This window comes from Lutjanus erythropterus, chromosome 23, assembly GCF_056507025.1.
Source record: "Lutjanus erythropterus isolate fLutEry1 chromosome 23, fLutEry1.hap2, whole genome shotgun sequence".
Lineage (NCBI taxonomy): Eukaryota > Metazoa > Chordata > Actinopteri > Lutjaniformes > Lutjanidae > Lutjanus > Lutjanus erythropterus.
In genome coordinates this window covers 5,170,157-5,190,218 of record NC_139339.1, presented here as the reverse complement: position 1 = coordinate 5,190,218, position 20,062 = coordinate 5,170,157, and the positions used below count along the sequence as shown (strand labels likewise).

At 40.3% G+C, this 20,062-nt stretch overlaps 2 protein-coding genes across 3 annotated transcripts; both read right to left on the bottom strand.

The window, feature by feature from the left end:
• Nucleotides 1–1,762: 1,762 nt before the first annotated feature.
• On the bottom strand, nt 1,763–7,794 carry LOC146305500 (uncharacterized). Its single transcript, XM_084712975.1, has 3 exons — nt 7,695–7,794; nt 5,132–5,814; nt 1,763–2,030 (listed from the first exon to the last, which is right to left on the bottom strand). Exons 2-3 carry the CDS (start codon nt 5,768–5,770, stop codon nt 1,875–1,877), a joined length of 795 nt encoding a protein of 264 aa, XP_084569101.1. The 5' UTR covers nt 5,771–5,814; nt 7,695–7,794; the 3' UTR covers nt 1,763–1,874.
• Nucleotides 7,795–10,276: 2,482 nt separating this feature from the next.
• b3gat3 (beta-1,3-glucuronyltransferase 3 (glucuronosyltransferase I)) lies at nt 10,277–18,379 on the bottom strand. 2 transcript variants are annotated; one of them, XR_014769102.1, is made up of 9 exons: nt 18,212–18,379; nt 17,677–17,784; nt 17,073–17,253; nt 16,776–16,959; nt 16,485–16,646; nt 16,069–16,359; nt 15,072–15,164; nt 11,689–11,825; nt 10,277–10,338 (listed from the first exon to the last, which is right to left on the bottom strand). XR_014769102.1 is itself a non-coding variant. In XM_084712573.1 (7 exons), exons 2-7 carry the CDS (start codon nt 17,768–17,770, stop codon nt 15,066–15,068), a joined length of 1,011 nt encoding a protein of 336 aa, XP_084568699.1. In that variant the 5' UTR covers nt 17,771–17,784; nt 18,212–18,379; the 3' UTR covers nt 14,409–15,065. The 2 variants fall into 2 exon arrangements, 1 of the variants encoding a protein (XP_084568699.1); XM_084712573.1 differs by lacking the exons at nt 10,277–10,338; nt 11,689–11,825 and having other exon boundaries at nt 14,409–15,164.
• Between the last annotated feature and the right edge of the window lie 1,683 nt (nt 18,380–20,062).

Below are 20,062 nucleotides of genomic sequence, written 5' to 3'. Positions count from 1 at the left end.
GGTATGCTTGTGGTGTTCCAAGTAACTTTTAAAATCGAATTAATTCAATGGTTTTGGGATGTTTCTGAGCATTTGAAGCTACAAATATTTATAGTCTAATGAAATAAAATTGAACTGTAAGTATAAAATGCAATATGCTGCAACAGAAAAAAAAAAATAACACCACCAAGCCTTTTCTAATAAAATATGACACTGATTGCTGAATTTTCATTTATTTTCACACCTGGGATCACAATCCTTGTAGTAGTGACTCTGAGAGTTATGACTCTGTGGTCTTATTTTTCTATACTGTTGTTATATATAGTAGAATTATGCACATATTTCATATATTTCTTAATTTTCTTGTGGATATTTTATGTTAGAATGCATTAACTAAAGTTACAGTCGTTTGCTGTGGCTTTTTGCATTTCCTGTAATTCTGAAACCCTATTTTCTCCCAAATATGTGGATATTTGAGAGAATAGCATTACACTTCTTCTTCTTCTTGTGTTTTTATACATTTTATCATGATGTTTTTGTGTGTTGGTCTTCTGTAGACACAGTAGGGAAGGGAACTTTCTGGACATGGTGATGTGAATCTCATTAATTCTGATTAATTAATGATATTAATGATATTAGCTACTTAAAATCCAGCCAGATGTTTATACTGTTTTTATCCAGAAACATGAAAATGCAACCAGTACAATAAATTAAGTCTTTATTTAAAATGCTTCTTGTCATGACTTCAGAAGCTTTGATTAAGATACAAAAAAGATCTTTATAAAAAAATTAAGACATTTTTTAGACAAATCATTATTTACTGTACAACCACAATTTTTTCCCACCTGTTCAGTCTAGTCAGCAAGAATTACTGAGTACACTTGAGGTAATATAAAAAAAAAAACAAATACATAGTGAATAAAAGGCAATTAAAGCTGGCCTATTGTAAACATTTTTCATTTTAACAAGGGTCAATCATAGAAAAAAGTAGAAAAATCACTCATATCATGTCTTCTTATCCTCTGTTGTATGTTGATACTAAAGTTATAGTCAGTTCTTAAATAATATTTGACTTTTACAATGTTAATAACTAATGTTTAAGGCCACTAAAATCGCTCTTTTCATGATAACGTGTATAACAAGCACTCATGTACCTGTGGCCGTTCCTTCAGGTTAAATAACCTTCACCGGGACACACAGTGAGAGATGAACGTTATCTCATGAGGAAGACAAACACTGATACTCTCTGTGCACACACAGATAAGTAAACCCCTGTTTAAATGTGTCTCCATAAATATTAACATACATATGTGCATGTTAATGTGGATCATTAAATACATACAAGATTGTTTATTAACATACAAGAAATGTGAGTCCACTAATCAGTCATCGATACGCGCCTGAAACTTTCCACTCCTCTTAGTTACACATCAACACTTTTGTAGTTTCATAGTGCTAAACCAGAGGAAGGGAGGAAAGATTATCTGAGCTCAAAGTGGACCACATGCAAGGAGCTCAGATGTTAAGACGTTCTTATTAAAATCTGAAATTACTAACATAGTAGAAAGGAGGCCAGAAGCGGCTGAACTCGGTCACATTAAGGCCGGACTCTTCCATTTCAAGCCCGCCCCGTGGACTTCACTGTAAAACCATCAGCTCGGCTCCCTCAGCTCATAAATACACCTGCAGCCTGTGTGTAAATTAACGTGCACCATGATGAGCAAGGCAGTAAACTTTATGATGAGTAATTAAGACTCAGTAACTAACATAAATAATTAATGCATGACTCAAACACATTACGTGGCTGCAAAAGTCCCCAGCGATGTCACAGTAAATGTCATGCAGGCAGGATTGTAAATATTAGGAAGGGGTTCGTTTTATTTCTTCATCCAGTTCTACTGAAACTCGGCTAACACGGTGCTGTGCTGCTGTTTTTTCTTTGTCGAAGGCGAGGAGGACGACGGCGAGGACGACTTCACAGGCGCGAGGGTGACGCTGTAGAGGTTGGTGATGAAGGCCTCCCAGCCGCGACGGAAGGCTCGGTCCAGGGCCTGATGGGAAGGAAAGAGGATAAAGGTTAGAAATCCACATGCACGAGCCACAATATAGCAATAAGGTTGAGCAAGGAAATATAGATTTAAATATCATTTTATCAAAATTCACCCTGAATGTTGGTACCAAATTTCACGGCAATTCATCCAATAGTTGTTGAGATGTTTTTGTGAAACTTAGTTAAACCCAACTATTTAATCATACTGGAAACTTTTTCCTCTGTATATGTGGAATTGTTTGCTTCCTTGTAGAGGACGCTCACATTTTTGCATGTGCAGCTGCTGACATGGTCGCACTGACTCAGTTTACACAAGCACTTCATTGGAAATATACAAATTCGCCGTCTCAGTGGGAGATGCAAAATTACATCGTTGTTTCCAGGGAATGTCCCAGGAAATTAAAGAGGGGAGGAAAAAAAAGCGTCAACCATTTCATTGAAAGGCTGGTCAGTTGTATTTAGCATACGAGTGGGGGAATTCTGGAGTTATTTGGTCTGAATTACTCATTTAAAAAGACTGATGGCTGTTTTTAGCCATATATAATTCCATGTTGTCGCATTAATCCGGTGCCTCATAACATTTTCAGCATGTGACCCCTTAAAATAAAGCTATCTATATTTAGAAGTGATTTCTCTTGTTCAGATGTTTTTATTTGAAAACCTATCAGGGCCTCAAAGATGTAAAACATCCCAATATATCACAAGCAAAAAGCAAAAACGACAACCTTGTATAAACATTGTGAAGCAGAAATATATTTTTTCTGCTTTCTTGTCAGCCAGCCCTCAGATTTATCTTGAGACCCACTACTTGGGAACCACTGCTCTGTTAAGTCTGTTGCTGTAGTAGCTAGCACTTCATAGACAGGGTTGCACCGACAAAGATTAACTTAATCTAACATTAATCAGAGTTTAGCAAAACTACTTTTAAAATAAGTACATCCGGATTCAAGAGTAAGAGCTCTGCTACACATCTCAGAACTAGTCTAGTGTTTGCTAGCGAGCTAAAACTTTAAGCAAATATTACATTGTTTGCTTGCTAGCTACAAATTTAGGTAACCTACTTATGATGGCTGGACAGAAAAACTTGAATTTCTCCTGAGCCATTGTGAGTAGGCTAACTAACTTTTAGCTAGCAAGCTAAAAAGTTAACAAAACATTAAATTTGTTTACTAGCAAGCAACATTAGTTAACCTACTCATGATGGCTGGACAGAAAAACTTGTGAATAACTTTTAGTTCGCTGGCTAAAAAGTTAACAAAACATTACACTGTTTGCTAGCAAGCTAAAAAAGTTACCCAAGTTAGCCCAGTCATGATGACTCAGCAGAGAAGCCCTAATTCCTCCTCCTTTGAGAAAAACCTTTTTGGCTGAATTAATGCACAGTCAAATAAAATTAAAGATTAAACTAAAGGCAACAGTATGGAAAAAAAGAGACCTGGCAGCAACTGGCAGACTTTCTTTGAGAAACTTAATTTTTTAAAAATATATACATATGTTTTGACTCCAATTTAAAATATGATCCAGTAGCTTTAAAATTACACTTGGGAGTGTTTAAGTTTCGGTGGAACAGAATTAAATCTAATGTAAGTTTAGAGTGAAACCTCAAGTAAGGTTTAAAGTGAATCTTGCTTAATTTTAAGCTAGTTTAAAAGTTTGGTGCAACAAAATTCAAACTTAGGCCACGAGTTAACCAGGTATGAAAATGATTCCCTGTTGGTGCAGATTGAGAAGCAACTGGACGGTCATTTAAATGTAACAAGTACTCAATGGACTCTCAACCTTACTCGTAAAAGTAATATTTGTAGACACAAGCTGGTGAGATTGTCCTCCGTCTAACAGGAGGTCACGGCTCTGAGGCCTGAGGGTGGAGCTGATTGGCTAAGAGCAGTGGAATGTTTTTATGGTGTGGGTTTTAGTAGGCGGGCCGACGCTGCCATACTTCGTTCCACTGATCAAAGGACATGATATAGAAGGCGCAGGAATGTCACCTCTGGCTGTGCGTGCGTGTCTCAATGGAAGCAGAAAATCTAAAGGAACATGTGAATCAGGTGAAGGAACACGCAGTACAGTTTACGCTCCGGCTAAAACCTCCGCTCCGGCCTAGTTTATTCATGTTGTTAATAAATGTGACGTAAAGGAAAAAAAATCCTATCAGAGGAGGCGAGTTAATGGGCCGGTGACATGTACCAGTGGTTGCTGTACCTTGACCCCGGCGCAGTCTGTTATTGAGGTGATAGTTTCCATGGCGATTAATAGCTCAGCGTTCAGCGTGCGACGGATGTTGAGGAGAACTTTGTTCCACAAACTCTGAGCACTCAGTTATGTAACGCCGAGGGGCTTAAAGTTTAACCAGACGGGGTGAATATGGAATTTATGTAAATGTGAGATACAGAAACCAGAAGATAAAGGGACAATGCGCCCCAAAATCAAAAACACATGTTCTTTTCTCTGGTCTATGGTGTTATTATTATTATTTGGTGTTTAGCTAATGTGGTTATTAACATCTGGCTGTATATAGCCTATCATGGCCCAGGTCAACTATGGACACCCAGGTGACCATGCTATTTGCACCTGTGATGTATATAGCCAGTGTGGCTATTTACACCACCACACAAACCATGCTCTTTCCTGAAATCTAACCAAGTAGCTTTGTTGCCTAAAGCTAACCAAGTAGCTTTGTTGGCTATTACTACTTTCTTACTACCGAACTACACCCGCCTACCTAGCTCACTAGCGCTAACATTACAAATCAGCTGAGGAAGAGACCATTTAATGTCTACATCCTGTCACAAGCAGGAGCCTCTCGTCCATGAGTAGATGCACACTTCCCTGTGTACAGTGATATAGTTGGCGGGTGTACTTCGGTAGAAGAAAATAGTTCCTTCATGAAGTTGCTCACAACAAAGTCTGATGAAGATTATCTTAAGTAACCGAATCATGATTTCTGGAGAGAAAACCTTGCTGTTGAGTTTTGAATGAATGTTTTTGGTACTTTGATATCTCCAAAACTATTTAGAGGGATAAACAGTACTACAGGTAAAAGGAAAACTATGTATTCTGTCTTTTTTCTTTCAGGCTCTCACTTTGTCTATTTTCTCTCACCTTGCGGTAATTCTTCCTCTTCACCATCTTCATCCCCTCTTCTTGCTCCCTCTTCATCCTCCTCTCCTCCTCTCCCTCCTCCTCCTCCTCTTCTCTCCCCCTCTTCTTGTCTCTGATCAGGACCTGGTCGTCCGCATCCTCCCGGGCCGCGAAGTGAACCAGCGTGGGCTCCTTCCCTCCTCCTGACTTCTCGTTCACTTTCCCCGTCTCTACCTCGATTATCACCCTGGTGACCTGCGGGTCAGCTGGAGTCTCCGTGCCCAGACCGGGCCTCTCATCCCCGGCTGCGTCCTCTTCATCTCTCCCCTCCTTCTGCTTCCTCCTGGAGCTTCTTCTCCACCTGCTGCTGCGGCGGCTGGGTTTCCTCCGGAGCAGAGTCTCCCCGTCGTCTTCCATCATGCCTTCGTTGAAGCCAAACACCTCAGTGTCATCGGCTCCAGAAGCGTGCACCACACTTGGGTTTGGGTTGCCCACCCCTCTGTTACTGTCCTCCACCTCTTGTCCCCTCACTTCCTCCGCTTCTCCTGCGGCCTCGGGCTCATCCAGGCGACCGTAGAAGCCGCTGGACTTGTCCAGAAACTTTGGGGCCCGGATGGAGCTCCGCACAGAGCTTTTCCTGGAGTTCTTGCCAATTGTCATCTTCTTTTGTCTTCTGTGCTTCACAGCTCCTTTTTTTTTTACCTCTGAAAAGATATGGGCAAGAGAGATTAGAGATTAATACCGTTACATAACCCTCATTCTTTTGGGTCTCCTTATTTTGCACACACAGTCCTAATAATTTCATAGTAGCTGCCAAAGAATTTCATATTAGCCAAAGTTCAGGAAAGGTTATGATAGACAATAAAAAAGGTAATAAAAGCAAAGCGAAAATGCCCGTCTGTTCCAGACCTGACTCTCTGTGTGTGTAAATATGTGTAGGTCACAGTCAGCGTTATCAGGGTTGTGATGATAACTGAATGTCAAAGCTAAAGATATAATGTTCTTACAACCGAAGACAAACACACACATGGACACACGGACTCAGACTTTGACACTGATTCAACCAGTTGGACGCTGTACGGCTGCCAAAATCAATGACTTCATTCACTTAATGCCAAAGTCAGCCTATAACTGTTGGCTCATTATCAATAGTCTCAAAAGAGTGAGGATAAAGTTCAATAATTTTATTGGACGGCGGGTTATTTCCATCAGCCATGAAGGGCAAAACGCCAGGAGTGAAAAAATGTTTTGCTGTGTAGTTTGGCTGTCTGATAATTAGGCTTTAAATCTTCACAAGAAAGCCTTACATAAGAAACAAGTCTGCACAAATTCAGCACTTGTGATTTTTCCAGTCAGTTGACAACAATCAAATTAAAGATAAACTTATTTACAATTATAGTTTGCCCCTATGCTAATTTATATTATTGCCTTACTTTTGTATTTTAGCCAACAGAACTATGGCATCGATTATAAAGAAAAACTTAAACAAATAGTTTGACATTTGTGGAAATGTCTGACTCTCTGCCAGAAAGTCAGTAAGCAAGATCAATAGAGCTCCCATGGCTGTCTGAATGTGAAGGTGCAGTCAGCAGCTAATTAGCTTAGCTTAGCATAAAGACTGAAAACAGGGGGGATCAGCTAATCTGTCTCTGTCCAAGGGTCAAAAGTCAACGTGCCAGAACTTCTAAAGTTCAAAATTGACATGTTATCTGTCTTTTGCTTAATTCATACAAAAACAAAAGCATTAAAAAAGTTTTTAAAAAGTTTTCCAGGCTAGCTGTTTCCCCGTTTTTATTCTTTATGCTAAGCTAAGCTAAGCAGCTATTGACTGACATTTTAATGCAGAAAGGTTACATATTTTAGCTTTAAGAGTATTTCTCACATTACACATTACATTTTTAAGCGTTACTTTTAAATATTTTTTTAATACTAATGTAATTTTAATAGGTCACACACTTTAGCGTTTATGTTTTATTAAATGGTAGCATATACTGTATAATACATTCAGACATATTGTGGATTAAAACTATCATTTTTTATGGACTTTTACTGGACTTTGGTGTCTGTAGTCTGTAAAGAGAGTTTAAAGAAAATGAAACAATGGTTGTTACAGGAATGGCTTAAAACAAATGTAAAAATACATACATGCAATATCTAGATTCTATGCATGTGATAAATTCCATTAAGCCATGTGGAGGTCACATGTCTCACATCCAAAATCACGAAGTAAAGATAGAGACACATATTGAACAAGAGTTAAAATAAAAAAAAGGGAAGCAGAGGGTGAACGTGACAAGGAAGAAGAAAGACACCGGCAGAGCTGAATCTAAAATGTAATAATGAGAATGTAGACAAAGCAAACAAAATTATTAAAAGAGCAGCAAACAGGTAAAAACATAATAAATCCAACAAACAGGACTGAAAGAAAGAGAAAAATTAATTCAGCTTCCTGCATTTCATTGAGAGAAGAAACAAGAGCTGCCACTTCTTTTTTTACATAAAGTGCACATGAACACATGATAATTAATCTTTAAAAATGTCATAATGCAGAATATTTAAGATAAGAAAGAGCTGCAGGTCTTACCTGATGTCTAACTGCTGTCTCTGCGTCTGTGTATGTGTGTGTCTGTGTGTGTGTGTGAGCAATGCCTCTTCTGAGTGTGTGTGAGTCTGAGTGAATGACTGAGAGAACCAGGAGCTCAGGATACTCCCCTAACACACAACGTCACACACCCACCCTGCCCCAACCTGCAGCGCTGTCGTCACCAGAGCAAATACACACATACAGAAAGGGCGCACACACACACACACACACACACACACACACACACACACACACACACAGGCAGCAAAGCACTCTCGCTCTCAAGAGACTCTTTGTCTCCCTTCCTCTGCCTCTTTCCTCCACAACACACACCTCTACTTTACATCCTTAAACACACATTTACTCTGAGATAAAGCTCTGATTTAAAATACGTGACACAAAAACGCTCGCAGTCAAACACTGAGCTCACAAAACATGTGACCTCCGGATCATCCCTCTCTGATCTATCAGTCATTAACCATGAACGTCCTCAGCTGTCCTAAATAAACCTGCAGAGTAGAGATGTCACTTTCGGTTCAACGTTATGAGCTTTTAATCATCTTCAACACACAATCCAACTCCTACATCACACGAGGACATAATGGCAATTCATACATGTTTTCAAGATCTCGTGTGTGCAGGTATTTATAGGTGGCGATTTTGCAGCTCAGTGAAACACATTTTATTTCATTTTACAAATCACAAACCAGCGCAGCCTTATCAATAAATCTTCTTGAAAGTTTCTTCAGAACTTCAGAGTTTGAGTTGGGCTCAAAGCTAAAAAACCAATTAAAGTAGCTGCCCTGAAATTTTGAAGTGTCTAAACTTTTTCATTTTTACAGCGCAGGACATTTTAGCCGCCTTCATTAATGAGACGAATTTAGTTAGAAAAGCTGTACTGCAGATATATATAATCTTAAATTTGCAGAATTCCTTCCACAGTCTTTTTATTTATTTGGTGACTCAACTAAAATCTCCCGTGACCCACGTATGGGCCACGACCCAGTGTTTGGGAATGACTGTCTTACTGCACATGTCCTGAATACCTGTGAAACTAATGACATTCTCATCTGCCTCAACTGATGCTGCTAATTAGCAAATTTTGCTGCAGTAGTGTGGGATCATGGGAGTTTGTTCATTGTTAAACAGCAGCTGTGACAGATGAAAATGTGTGTATGTAGCGTGACTCAGACTCAGACAGAAGTCATGAGGTCATGAGGTCATGCATTAAAGTTTTATTCGCGTTACATTTAGTCACATGGGCCGTCTTCCTTCCTCAGTCTATGATATATTTGACATGTCTCAGAGTTTTCCCAGCAACTAGTAGGAAACCTTTACTGTGTTTTGTATGTGATCCGAATTCATCATGTCTGCCTCTGAAATCAGGTCATTTTGCCTTCATGTCCACTAATACATCCAGAACACAACTCTACTGATAAACTGAATATCCTGATGGAAAGTGTGTGTGAGTACGTAGATAAAATGATTGAGCTCGGTCACTGAATGTTATCTTAATGTTTGGATGGTAAACACTGTGTCTGGGTGGGACAGGGAGTGTGAGCTGATCACCTTTGTGTGTGTGTGTGTGTGTGTGTGTGCTGAGTAATTATCTACATGCCTACATGTTTTTCTTCAGGATGTACAGGACTCACACACCTACCTTTTGTGCATGCACACACACGCATAACAGTGTGAGGCGAGGACACACCAACATCTAGATAACACACAAAAGTACATTCTCCATACCAAACTCCATAGGCAAAATCAGTCATTTTACTTTGCAGAACACCAGAGTTGCTGGTCAACCGCTGCCTCAACCTGTTAGGTTGTTTGTGTTGTTGTGTGACTTCAGTGGTTTAAAACATTAGTACTGATTCACCAAAGTCACACTATAACACAAACTAACTAACTGACAGAGGCAGCAGTAGACCAGCAGCTCCTGTGTTGTGTGAGGTAAAATTACTGATTTCACCCATGGAGTTTGGTTGGTTTGGAGAGAGCGATATTTGGCTTGTATAAAAACTATTTCCTGTTAGAAAAGGCTGCCTAATGGCGAAGTAAAGTGGTGAAAGCAGCACACTGCTTGACTGACTAACAATTAATACCTCATATAACTCCACATTTAATAATAGTTCATTACACCAGACGAGCAGTGTGGAGGCATTTTATGTTTTTTTATTGTTGTTTTTGACATTTGAAAACTGGATTCTGCAACACTGTTTTCCTGTGAAACTCCAGCAGTGTTTTGCAGACCAACAAAATAAACCTGACCTTCAATCAGGCATGAAGGTGAGTAGATAATGACTGAATTTTAATTTTGGAGTGAACTATCCCTTTAAATGGAGTGTGTGTTATTAAGGGTGAAAGCATGACAGAGCAGATGATTACAGCTTAAAGTTTACAGTAATTTAATACTTTCTTCTGTTACAGGTAGTCTGGTCTGCAGGTTTATGTGTGTGTGGGTTTGTCAGTGAATCATCGTGGATCAAAAGATGGCGTGCGTCTGGCTCTATGACTTCAGCTCCTCTTACTCACCTTCATCCTATACCAGCCTCGTGTGAGTGTGTGTTGGGTGCCTCCCTGACACTCCATATAGGGTCACCGAGCAGGCGAGGGGGCGTAAGCAGCTGTCAATCACACAGGCCTGTAAAAACAAAAAAACAAAAAAAACAAACCTCAGCTGTGTTGAGGTTAAAGAACCCCCGCCCACGTGGGTAACCACTGATGACGGTACCGGACGCCAGGAGCAGGTTGCCACGGCTGCTGTCAAGCAGGGACAAGTTGGGGTTTTGATACTGTGGCTGCATGATTAGCGTTGTTTTTCATGTGGTGAAACTGGAGAAAAACAGGTGGAGAGAAAACCTAAAACACAGAATTAGAGAGGTAGAAGAAAAAGAACTTTATTAAAAGTAAAAGTACTTGTTCTGCAAATTATATGATTATATTTTATAGTATCAGTACTGATGAATCAATGCACAAGTAGAGGTCAGTGGATCTAATTTTAATTACCTTGTACAGTGGAGTTCAGTACAAGAAACAGTAACAACGCAGAGATTCTGCACTGCTGTTTTCCTGCAGTGTTTTGTGCTAAAAAACCTAAATCTGACCTTCAATCAGCGTGAGGGTTAGTAGATAATTATTAATTTTTAATTTTTTGGGTGAACTAACCCTTTAAAGGGACAGGAGAGAAAGTTCTGGTATGTTTCTACTAAAAGGGATGGTTCAGATTATTTAATATGGAGTTATATGAGATGGTCAGTGGATGGAGATGGCAGTTTACAGAAGCGAGAGGGGCAAGAGCACGAAATATTTTACAACAACTTTACTCCACCATCAGGCAGCCTTCACTGACAGGAAATTGTTATACAAGCCAAATATCGCTCTCTCCAAACCAACCAAACTCCATGGATGAAATCATTAATTTTACCTCACAGAACACAGGAGTTGCAGGTCTACCGCGGCCTCCATCGGTTAGTTTGTTTGTGTTATTGTGCGATTTTGACGAATCTGAACTAACCTTTTAAAGCACAGTAATCACACGACAACACAAACAAACTAAGAGGTTGAGGCAACGGTAGGCGAGCAACTCCTACGTTGTGTGAGGTAAAATGACTGATTTTGCCTATGGAGTTTGGTTGGTTTGGATAGATCAATATTTGGCTTATATTACGGCAGTTTCCCATTGATTAAGGCTCTCTGACAGCAAGGTGAAGCAGTGAAAATACTCTAAATACAGCATAAACTTACACCGATATAGATTTTTTTTAAGTGGACTTTTTTAAGTGGCTAAAATACCCTTTTTTTGTTCACCCTGTCCACAGCAGTTCACGGTTAGCTTCTGGGCTGGTTCTCCTCTCAGCATCTCCAAACTGGGTATGTGACACTCAAGAACATTGTACAGTACTTGAGTCAAAGTACAGACATATGTGACAAAGGTCACAGACATACTGCATGACAAGTCAGTGAAGTGTGACAGTGTTTAGTAGTGTGTTACCTGACGCACTCAGAGAACAGATGTGCTGTTGGCTGCGATTCAAAAAAAGCACATTATGCAGGCAGCTGAGACAGTCATTCAGCGTCTGTGTCAAGTCAGCGTTTCTTGAACTAGTCGGGGACAGAATCCAACACGTGCTGCAAAAGAAAAGGCCCTTTAAGACGGGGGACGGGACAAGCTGCAGCCAACAAAAGGATGTTATATAAATGAAGTTCTGTAAATCTGACAGTTCCTGTACCTGGAGAACAGAGTGAAAAGCGGCGGCCGCGGGGTCAATTCCTCCTGAACAACTTACATCAACACGTGTAGTGAACAGACGACACAACAGGTTTTACATTATCTAGGTTTATTTTCAAGGCCAAGGACAGACATTACCACATTGTACAATGTAAAGAACAATATTACAGTAATAAATACATTATACACCAGTAGAGAACTGACTTACAGGCACTAATTACACTTAAGCAGGCACTAGCTTGTTTTTACAGTATCATACAACAGTAGCCGAGGAGCACTTGCTTGAGCTATAATGTTATTTTGCTCTTTATTCTTCCAACTTCTGAGGATGTCAGGGAAGAAAATCAAGCTCAGCTCGAGTACTTCAATTCATATTTGATCAAATACACTCTTGAAATACTGCTACTGTAAAGTACCAGGGATTTCCTGCCCGTTAAAGGCAAATTCAAGTCTTTTTCTCGTCGTCAGAGTGTGAAAATGTAACATGAACGGCGTGCTGTGTGTTTGTTTATTGCATAACGAATTTATATGAGCTTCAGTAGTGTTGTTCCCTTATTCAGGGCTTCTAAATGGTCCACAAGCCTCATGTTTTTTTAAAAAGCATCACTAAAAATATACACATAAAAATGCTGGCTAGAACTAGTTGTTATAGTTGTTGTTGTGCTGTGACACTACTGGAAACCAGCATTTGCACTCTGAGCTTTAACACTAAAGGGTGTGGAACCTTTGCATCTCTGTATGTTACGTCTGTGTTGCAACACAGTGTTGTGTCTGTAAAACAGCTGGATGAGAGCAGAATAAATGCAAGGCAACAACTATCTAGTAGAGCCAGACAGATATATCGGTCACCCGATACAGCACAGCTTATATTAAATATCATATTGGGCAGAATATAATGCAGATTGCGCTTATTTGTTTTCATTTTTTTTATGTTTTTTAGGCAGCATTTTCGGTAAGTTGATCCTTAATCCGTCCCTCAAGGAAGTTGCAAAATTGCAACTGAAACAAATTACGCAAATCCAACCGATCCCTGTGAAGTCTGTGCAGCCGTGCAATTTAGTCCAAAGTCTGCAACTTTTCCACAGATCTGACCAACTCAATGTTTTGTTTGATTATTCACTATTTTTCTGCATTTATATATTTTTTATTATGTCATGGGTACTGAAAAGAACACGACATTTGTCACTTTTTTTGAATTTATCATTGCATCACTTTTATTTTTATAATTTTGTGCTGTTTTGAGTTTGAACTCTGGCTTCTTTGTGTAAATCAGAGTTGCACATTTACAAATACAGCAGGAATAAATCGTTTTTTGGTAAGGTTAGTTACAGCGCTCAGAATAGAGCGAGGTTTTGTTCTCCCTGGAAGAAGCTGCAACTTTCTTTTGCAATTTTCACTTGCGTTGCAACTGTAGGCGTTTTAGGCTGCAATAGTCCTGGAGGGGCGGCTTAATTCAAGTTGTTCTATTTCTGTTTAAGTTATAGTTATTAAAAATAAAAGCTAAAGTTTACTATTTCATCGCCCTGATGACATTTTGGATTTTATACATATATATATAAATAAACTGTTTGCCAAATACCTGGTGGCAAACAGGAGCCCCCCTACGTAGTGCACCAGGATTAAGCTGAAATCTAACTTACACAGAATTAATATGCAAAATACATGATTTAAGTAAATATTTTCAACAGATTATAACCATGACGTTGCAGCACATTTTGCTTTTGAGCCTGTAGGGGTCAAGATTAGGTTTTCTAACCTGCACAACATTTGGAGTGCAGACCGTTTGCAGCAGCATTTACCAGAAACAACTTTTTTTTTTCAATGTCAGTATAAAAGAAAGAACCATATGTTTCTTTGTGAATACAGATATTAAAGTTTGAATAATGAATACTGGACATAGTAAGCTCTTTAAAAGCATTTTAGTTTAAATGTAAGAGATTTTTGCAGAGAGCAAAAGCAGTTTAGGCTTTCAGGGGTCAGGGGGGTGTTTTGCACAATATAGCAGCACGACTCCCTATAATTAGTATCGGCATCAGCTCCAAAAATCCAGTATCAGTCAGGCTCTACTATTTAGTATACCTCTTAATTAACTGGCGAGGCTTTTGTTTCATGTTATGAATACTGTTTACTGTCAAAAAATGCACCTTTGCTTCACAATACTGTTACCTTGATAGTAAATGCAGACATTTGTATTAGACAGGTTGTATAGAGATTCTTATCATGCCTACGACAATGGTGATTAAAAAAAACAGGTATATGGCTGAATACGGACTTACGGACACTAACCACGCAAAATAGAAGCCATGCATGAATAAAGTGCTCCGTTACAACTGTGTCTTAGTCAGAAATCAGTCAGGAAGCTGGTTAGAGATCAAATCCTGATCCTTTTACATTTATAATCTACAGGAATCAGAAATTGTCATTAAAATTTATATTTAATGTGATTTTTTGAGTGTTGCAATCTACTGCATGTCTGTCCGTCCGTCCTCCTCTGTGGCTCTTCCTGAGGTTTCTTGCATTCCCCCCCTGAGTTTTTCCTCACCCGATCGAGGGTCTAAGGACAGAGGGTGCCGCGCACTGTACAGATTGTAAAGCCCGCTTGTGATTTGGGGCTGCATAAATCAAAATTTGACTGGACTGAGCACAAGTTAACATGTGAAATCCTACGAATGATGCAACTATGACCGTCTGTAATAGTATGCATGGTTCTTCCAGCTTCAACTATAAGTGTATTATTGTGTAACAGCACGGCTCTGTAAACTTAAAAACTGGCGCCCCCATCAGGCAACTGTTTAAACTCCAGAGTCCTCATCCACTGTACTGTTAAACAAAGACAACTAACACACTAAAACCAAAGAAAAAACCCTGATACGTACACTAACATACAGCTTTAACAACACTCACTCAATATATACACACACACATACACGTAAGTTTACTACCCGACACAAAAAGAGCACACGGTTATAACCGGTTAAATTTAAATGTCATCTCGAACTGATATTTTTCTGTTTTACAGTATTTACAACGCAGAGTTACATATGCAGCATTTAACAGCAGAGTACGCTTTACAATGTGTGTGTCTGTGTGTGTGTGACTGTGAGTGTGCCTGTGTGTGTGTGTGTGTGTGTGTGTGTTCCTCAGACCTCCACCGCAGGGTCTGAACCCAGTCCCTGAGCTTGCAGAGCCTCCTCTCTCTTCATCTTCGGTTTCTCTGTTCGTGTGTGCCACACCAGCACCTACACAACACACAGTCAATGGATATAAAAATACAACTTTACACCTTAAAAGAAATAGTTCAGATTATTTGAAGTGTGGTTGTATGAGGTACTTATTGACAGTCAGTGAATTATGTCTGCACACCCTCAGTTTGGAGAAGCAGCAGGAGAACCATCATGCAACAAAATGTATTTTGGCCACCTACAGAAAGGTCAACCTAAAAAAAATCAATATGAGTTTAAGTGTGCACTATATTTACAATATTTTCATGACTTTTCCTTGCCATCAATCGCTTTATTCAATGGGAAACTGTTGTTATCTAAGCCAAATATCGCTCTCTCCAAACCAACCAAACTCCATAAGCGAAATCAGTAATTTTACCTCACAGAACGCAGGAGTTGTTTCTGTATCGCTGCCTCGCTGTTTGCATTATTGTGTGACTCCGGTGGATCTGAACTGTCATTTTAAAACACAAGAGTCACAGAATAACACACACAAACAGATCGAGGCAGTGGTAGACCAGCGTGTCCTGTGAGGTAAAATTGCTGATTTTACCTACACAGTTTGGTTGCTTTGGAGAGCGTGATATTTGGCTTATGTAGCAGTGGTTTCTCATCAGCAGGAGCAGTCTGATACCAAGGTAAAGCAGTCAAAATAAACTGAATGATTTTCTTTTAGTTGGACCTTTGATAAGTGGCTAAATTACCTTTTGTTGCTGACCCTGTCCAATGCTTAGCTTCCGTGCTGCTGCCCCTCTCTGCTTCTCTAAACTGGAGGTGTGCCACCGATCACTTTAACTTTATTATCTGCTCTAAACTACATATATACACATTCAGAAACATCACAGACTTGAAAGTAAAAGTGAAACACACTCCAAAGTCCACCCTCTCTCTCTCTCTTTAACACACACATGCACACTCGTACTTTCGAGCAGTTGTCCGCTTTGGGCTCCAGTTCGTCCATGGTAACCAATCCCTGAAGGAAGCTGCTTTCCAGGAAGCCCATCGGTGCCTCTCCGTCAAAACAAGCCTCTGGATTGGCCAGGACCAGTTTGAGGGATACGGCGAAGCCGGCCATGTCCATCGGGAAGGGGCGACTGGGACGCCAGCCGGTATGGAAGCGAACCACCTTTCCTCCTTCAACCACGGGCCTCTCATATTTCATCCCTCCGACCAGCCCCACCGGCCACACTGACACTCGCTGAGTGCTCCTCATCTGAGACAAGACAAGAGGACGTTTGTTTTTCTCGTTCAATTATTCATCAACATTTAAAACGGAGGCTTCGAAGACATCAGTGCACCACCGGCCCATTGCTGACGATCACAAAAACAAACACCCACCTCTTCAAATATCTGCAGGCTGTATGTGTTGTCATCATCAGCGAAGTACACCACTCCCTGCTGGTTGTCCCCTCCTGGCTGAGCCCTTCTGTCCTCTCTGAGCCACCGTAGACCCTCATTTCTCTGCTCCACGCCACGAGGCTTCAGCCAGCTGGGGTCACCCTGAGGAGCAGAGTGAGCATTCAGACTTTAAAGTTCAAAAACACGTCATACTTAAATGATACGGAATATCAACAATCTGCATTTAAGAGGACAAAAACAGGAAAGACTGATGGGACGTCTCTGCCCCACCTCCTGCAGTTTGCGGTCCTTGGCGGTGGGCATGTGCAGGTGAGTGTAGGTCAGGCCGCTCTTAACCAGGAGGTCGGTCACCAGGGGCGTCTTGTGTGGAGAGTCCTCCACCACGATCCAGTGCAGCTGAGGAACATGGAGGAAGGTCTGGGACAGACGAGTCAGCTCGGCCTTCTGCACCAACCTGGAAAACACAGAAATCAGTATGTGACGGAGAAATGGACAGTAAGATAGGAGGGTGGAGGGGGAGTCAGTGAGCGAACAGGAAATCAGGTGAGGACTGTCCTCCTCGGGTACCTTGCGTATGTCGGGGTGATGACAAAGATTGTGGGCTGAGAGGGCTTGGCCGCCAGTTTCTGGGGCTGTTTGGTCGCCTCCGACTTCCTCATCTGCTCCTGAAGACGGTGCAGCTCCCCCCGCAGCCGAGATATGGTACGGTCTTTAGGCATGTCATGCTCTGTGCAGTCGCAGCGCTGACCTGCAAAGAATTAAAGACACAACAGAAATTAGGGCTTTGTATCAGCAAGAATGTGGCGATACAAAATGTATAACTGAGAACTGCTTCCTGTCTCTCATTCTTTGCTGCCTATTAATACTTGTAGTAATGCGGTATGAGAGGTTTCTGTCATTCTGAGTGCTTGTTAACTCCTCTTGCCCAATTTTAAAATGAGGATGACGATTAAAATAATATTTTTGCCTTATTAAGGTTTTATTCTAAACATTTTTATTGTATGTCAGGCATGAGTAATGCCTCGCTATTATTAAATTAAGCAGAGATTCTAATGAAAACTAAAACTTACCTATTTGAAAATCTTTTAAGGATGTCGATTACATTGTGAGGGTAGACTGGTAGCACATGAAAGTACAAGGGTGTAGTTATCTGGAAGTGGTGAACACTTACCGAGCTGCATCAGTGCATAGACGAGGCCCAGGAGGGAGACCATGAAGTAGAGCACAAACACAGTCTTAAGCTTCAGCTTCATCCTCGTTGCCATGGTACCCTGACCAGCTGAAAGCATGGCAATATAGAAAACATCACTGGTCAAACAGCATTACTCTTTGTGGGTTTTTATATATATATTTTGATTTTTATATTCACTTATTAGTTGTTAAATTTCCTTTCTTGGCTGTGAGGATTGGACCTGAGGACCTGAAGATGCTCAAATGTGCCCAAAGTCTCAACTAGCACTCAACATTTAGCTGGATAACTAGCTAACAGGGTTAGCATTCTCATTCAACAACGTTAACCTCAAATGATCTGAGGCTAACTGTAAAACACTGAAGCCAAGGACAGGTTTGTGTACGCTGTTCCCGAGAAGGTCGGCTAATATGAATAGGCGTTTAACTTGATGATACATCAGAGGAAGCTAAGCTATGTTAGCCTGGTTATTCGTTTTAAAGAGAAAACAGCTCGACCGTCGCGTCCGTTCGCTCACCAGAGGCGGTGGATCCGTGAAGAAAGGAGCGGCGGAGTTCAGTTATGAGCCCAAGGCTTCATGTCATCTTGGACAGATGTGAGCAAAGGCACCTCAGTGCATCACAACAGCCATTCATTCGGCTCAGCTAGGACATTTCTTTTGCAGCAGTGTACCAACAACTTCCGCCTTCGGTGCAACGCGTTAAGGAGTCCCCGCAGAGCGAGCACGAGCACCGATAGTTCCACATGAGTCCCGCACAACTCGTTTTAGAAAAACATTGGATAAAATTATGATATTCATCAAACAATTGATATGTTAACGTATAAGTAATAAGTCCATGTTAATCAAGAATATAAATTTCATGAAAAGATGAAAATTCAAACTAAAAATTATGTGATACTAAAAAATATATATATATACCAAGTCAGGATTTTAACTGCCCCCTCTCAAAATCTGTCTGACTCACCAGCTCATAATTTAAAATCTCCACAGCAGGAACTTTCCTCAGGGAACAAGACTCTTCAGAGAAACTTGATGCGTTTCCACCACAGGAACCAGGTACTAATGGTGCATTCATGTGGCGTCGGAGTGATGGGAAAAAATGATTTCCAGACTGGGAAAATTCACATGAACACCCGCTTAAGTCAGAAGTACAACTCAGAAAGTCGGAGAAAAAATTGTGACACAAGTTGCAGGACCGTCCCAGCATTTTGCAATTATGTGCATTTTTGAGCAATGTCCTACTACTTTTTAAATGACCTTACTGTGATATGGATCTATACTAGTTTTTGACAATTTTCTGAGTCACTAGTCACAAATTTCAACTGGAACATCCAGTGGAGTGAACAATCCATGGATTTCCAATATGGAAACTTCAGAGGTAAATGGAACGCACAATAAATGATGTAGAAATTATTTTAGCCCCCCCAAAAAAGTCCATGTTTGGGGACTATTAGTGGGAGTTTAGTCCTTGGGGAAGAAAAATTAAAGATGAACATAAATGACAAAATAAATAAATAAATAAAAGAGCATCGCTTGAAAAGTCAAACAACTTTCCTTTATTTGTAACATACAAATAAAACACTGACAAGGCATAATGACTTAGTTTTCCCTTTCATAGTCGTTTATGGACAGGACTGTAACACTCACTCTCAAACATGGAGTTTTTCTTTTAACATCATGTTTAAAAAAGTGTTTTACCTGTAAAAGGCCAAGAAATGAAAATGAAGATGGAACCACAACAGCTTATATATATTTATATATACACAGAGAAAAAGACCAAGAGAAGGATCTGTGATTTTTGTGAGGGTACGTAACCATTTTTCAAAATAAAAGTACTCAGTGAATTAAAATAAACTGGTTAAGTTTAGGCTCACTTTCAAACTGAAGATATTTTCACAAAAGCATTGTAACTTCCAGTGAGCCTTTTCTTTTTTAAAGACAGCCCACCTGTCTGGATTGAATTTGATAACCGAGCACTGATCTAGGGTCAGTTCGAACTCCGTGCCACTTATTTTCATGTAATTTCACATTTCGTAAAAACTAAAACCAGTGATGTCACTCTCCTAGCTGCGTCAAACGGAGGACTTTAGAGTTAGGCTCTTCAGCGCGACACGCAAACAAAAAAACGACTCTAGATCAGAGCTGCGGCCAATCCAATCCAGCGAACAGCTAACCGACAACATGGCTGTTAAATGAGACAGATGAGGTTTGATTATGTTTGATTAACCTGAGAGAGAGACTGTCAGTCGGTTGATATACTACCACTATGTACAACATCCTCTTTTTATTGTGACCTATGCAGTACAAAAATGTTTCACTGTACTTATCAGAAGGTAGTCTAGCACTAAAACAAGCAATATGTTGCTT

Excerpts from the sequence above, each read along its gene's own strand:
- b3gat3 (XM_084712573.1), bottom strand. The coding sequence starts at position 17,770 with ATGGCAACGAGGATGAAGCTGAAGCTTAAGACTGTGTTTGTGCTCTAC. Across the intron at positions 16,960-17,072 it reads ATCACCCCGACATACGCAAG|GTTGGTGCAGAAGGCCGAGC; the intron begins GTACCCGAGGAG and ends TGTGTTTTCCAG. Across the intron at positions 16,360-16,484 it reads GCCTGCAGATATTTGAAGAG|ATGAGGAGCACTCAGCGAGT; the intron begins GTGGGTGTTTGT and ends GTCTTGTCTCAG.
- LOC146305500 (XM_084712975.1), bottom strand. The coding sequence starts at position 5,770 with ATGACAATTGGCAAGAACTCCAGGAAAAGCTCTGTGCGGAGCTCCATC. Across the intron at positions 2,031-5,131 it reads AGAGGAAGAATTACCGCAAG|GCCCTGGACCGAGCCTTCCG; the intron begins GTGAGAGAAAAT and ends CCTTCCCATCAG.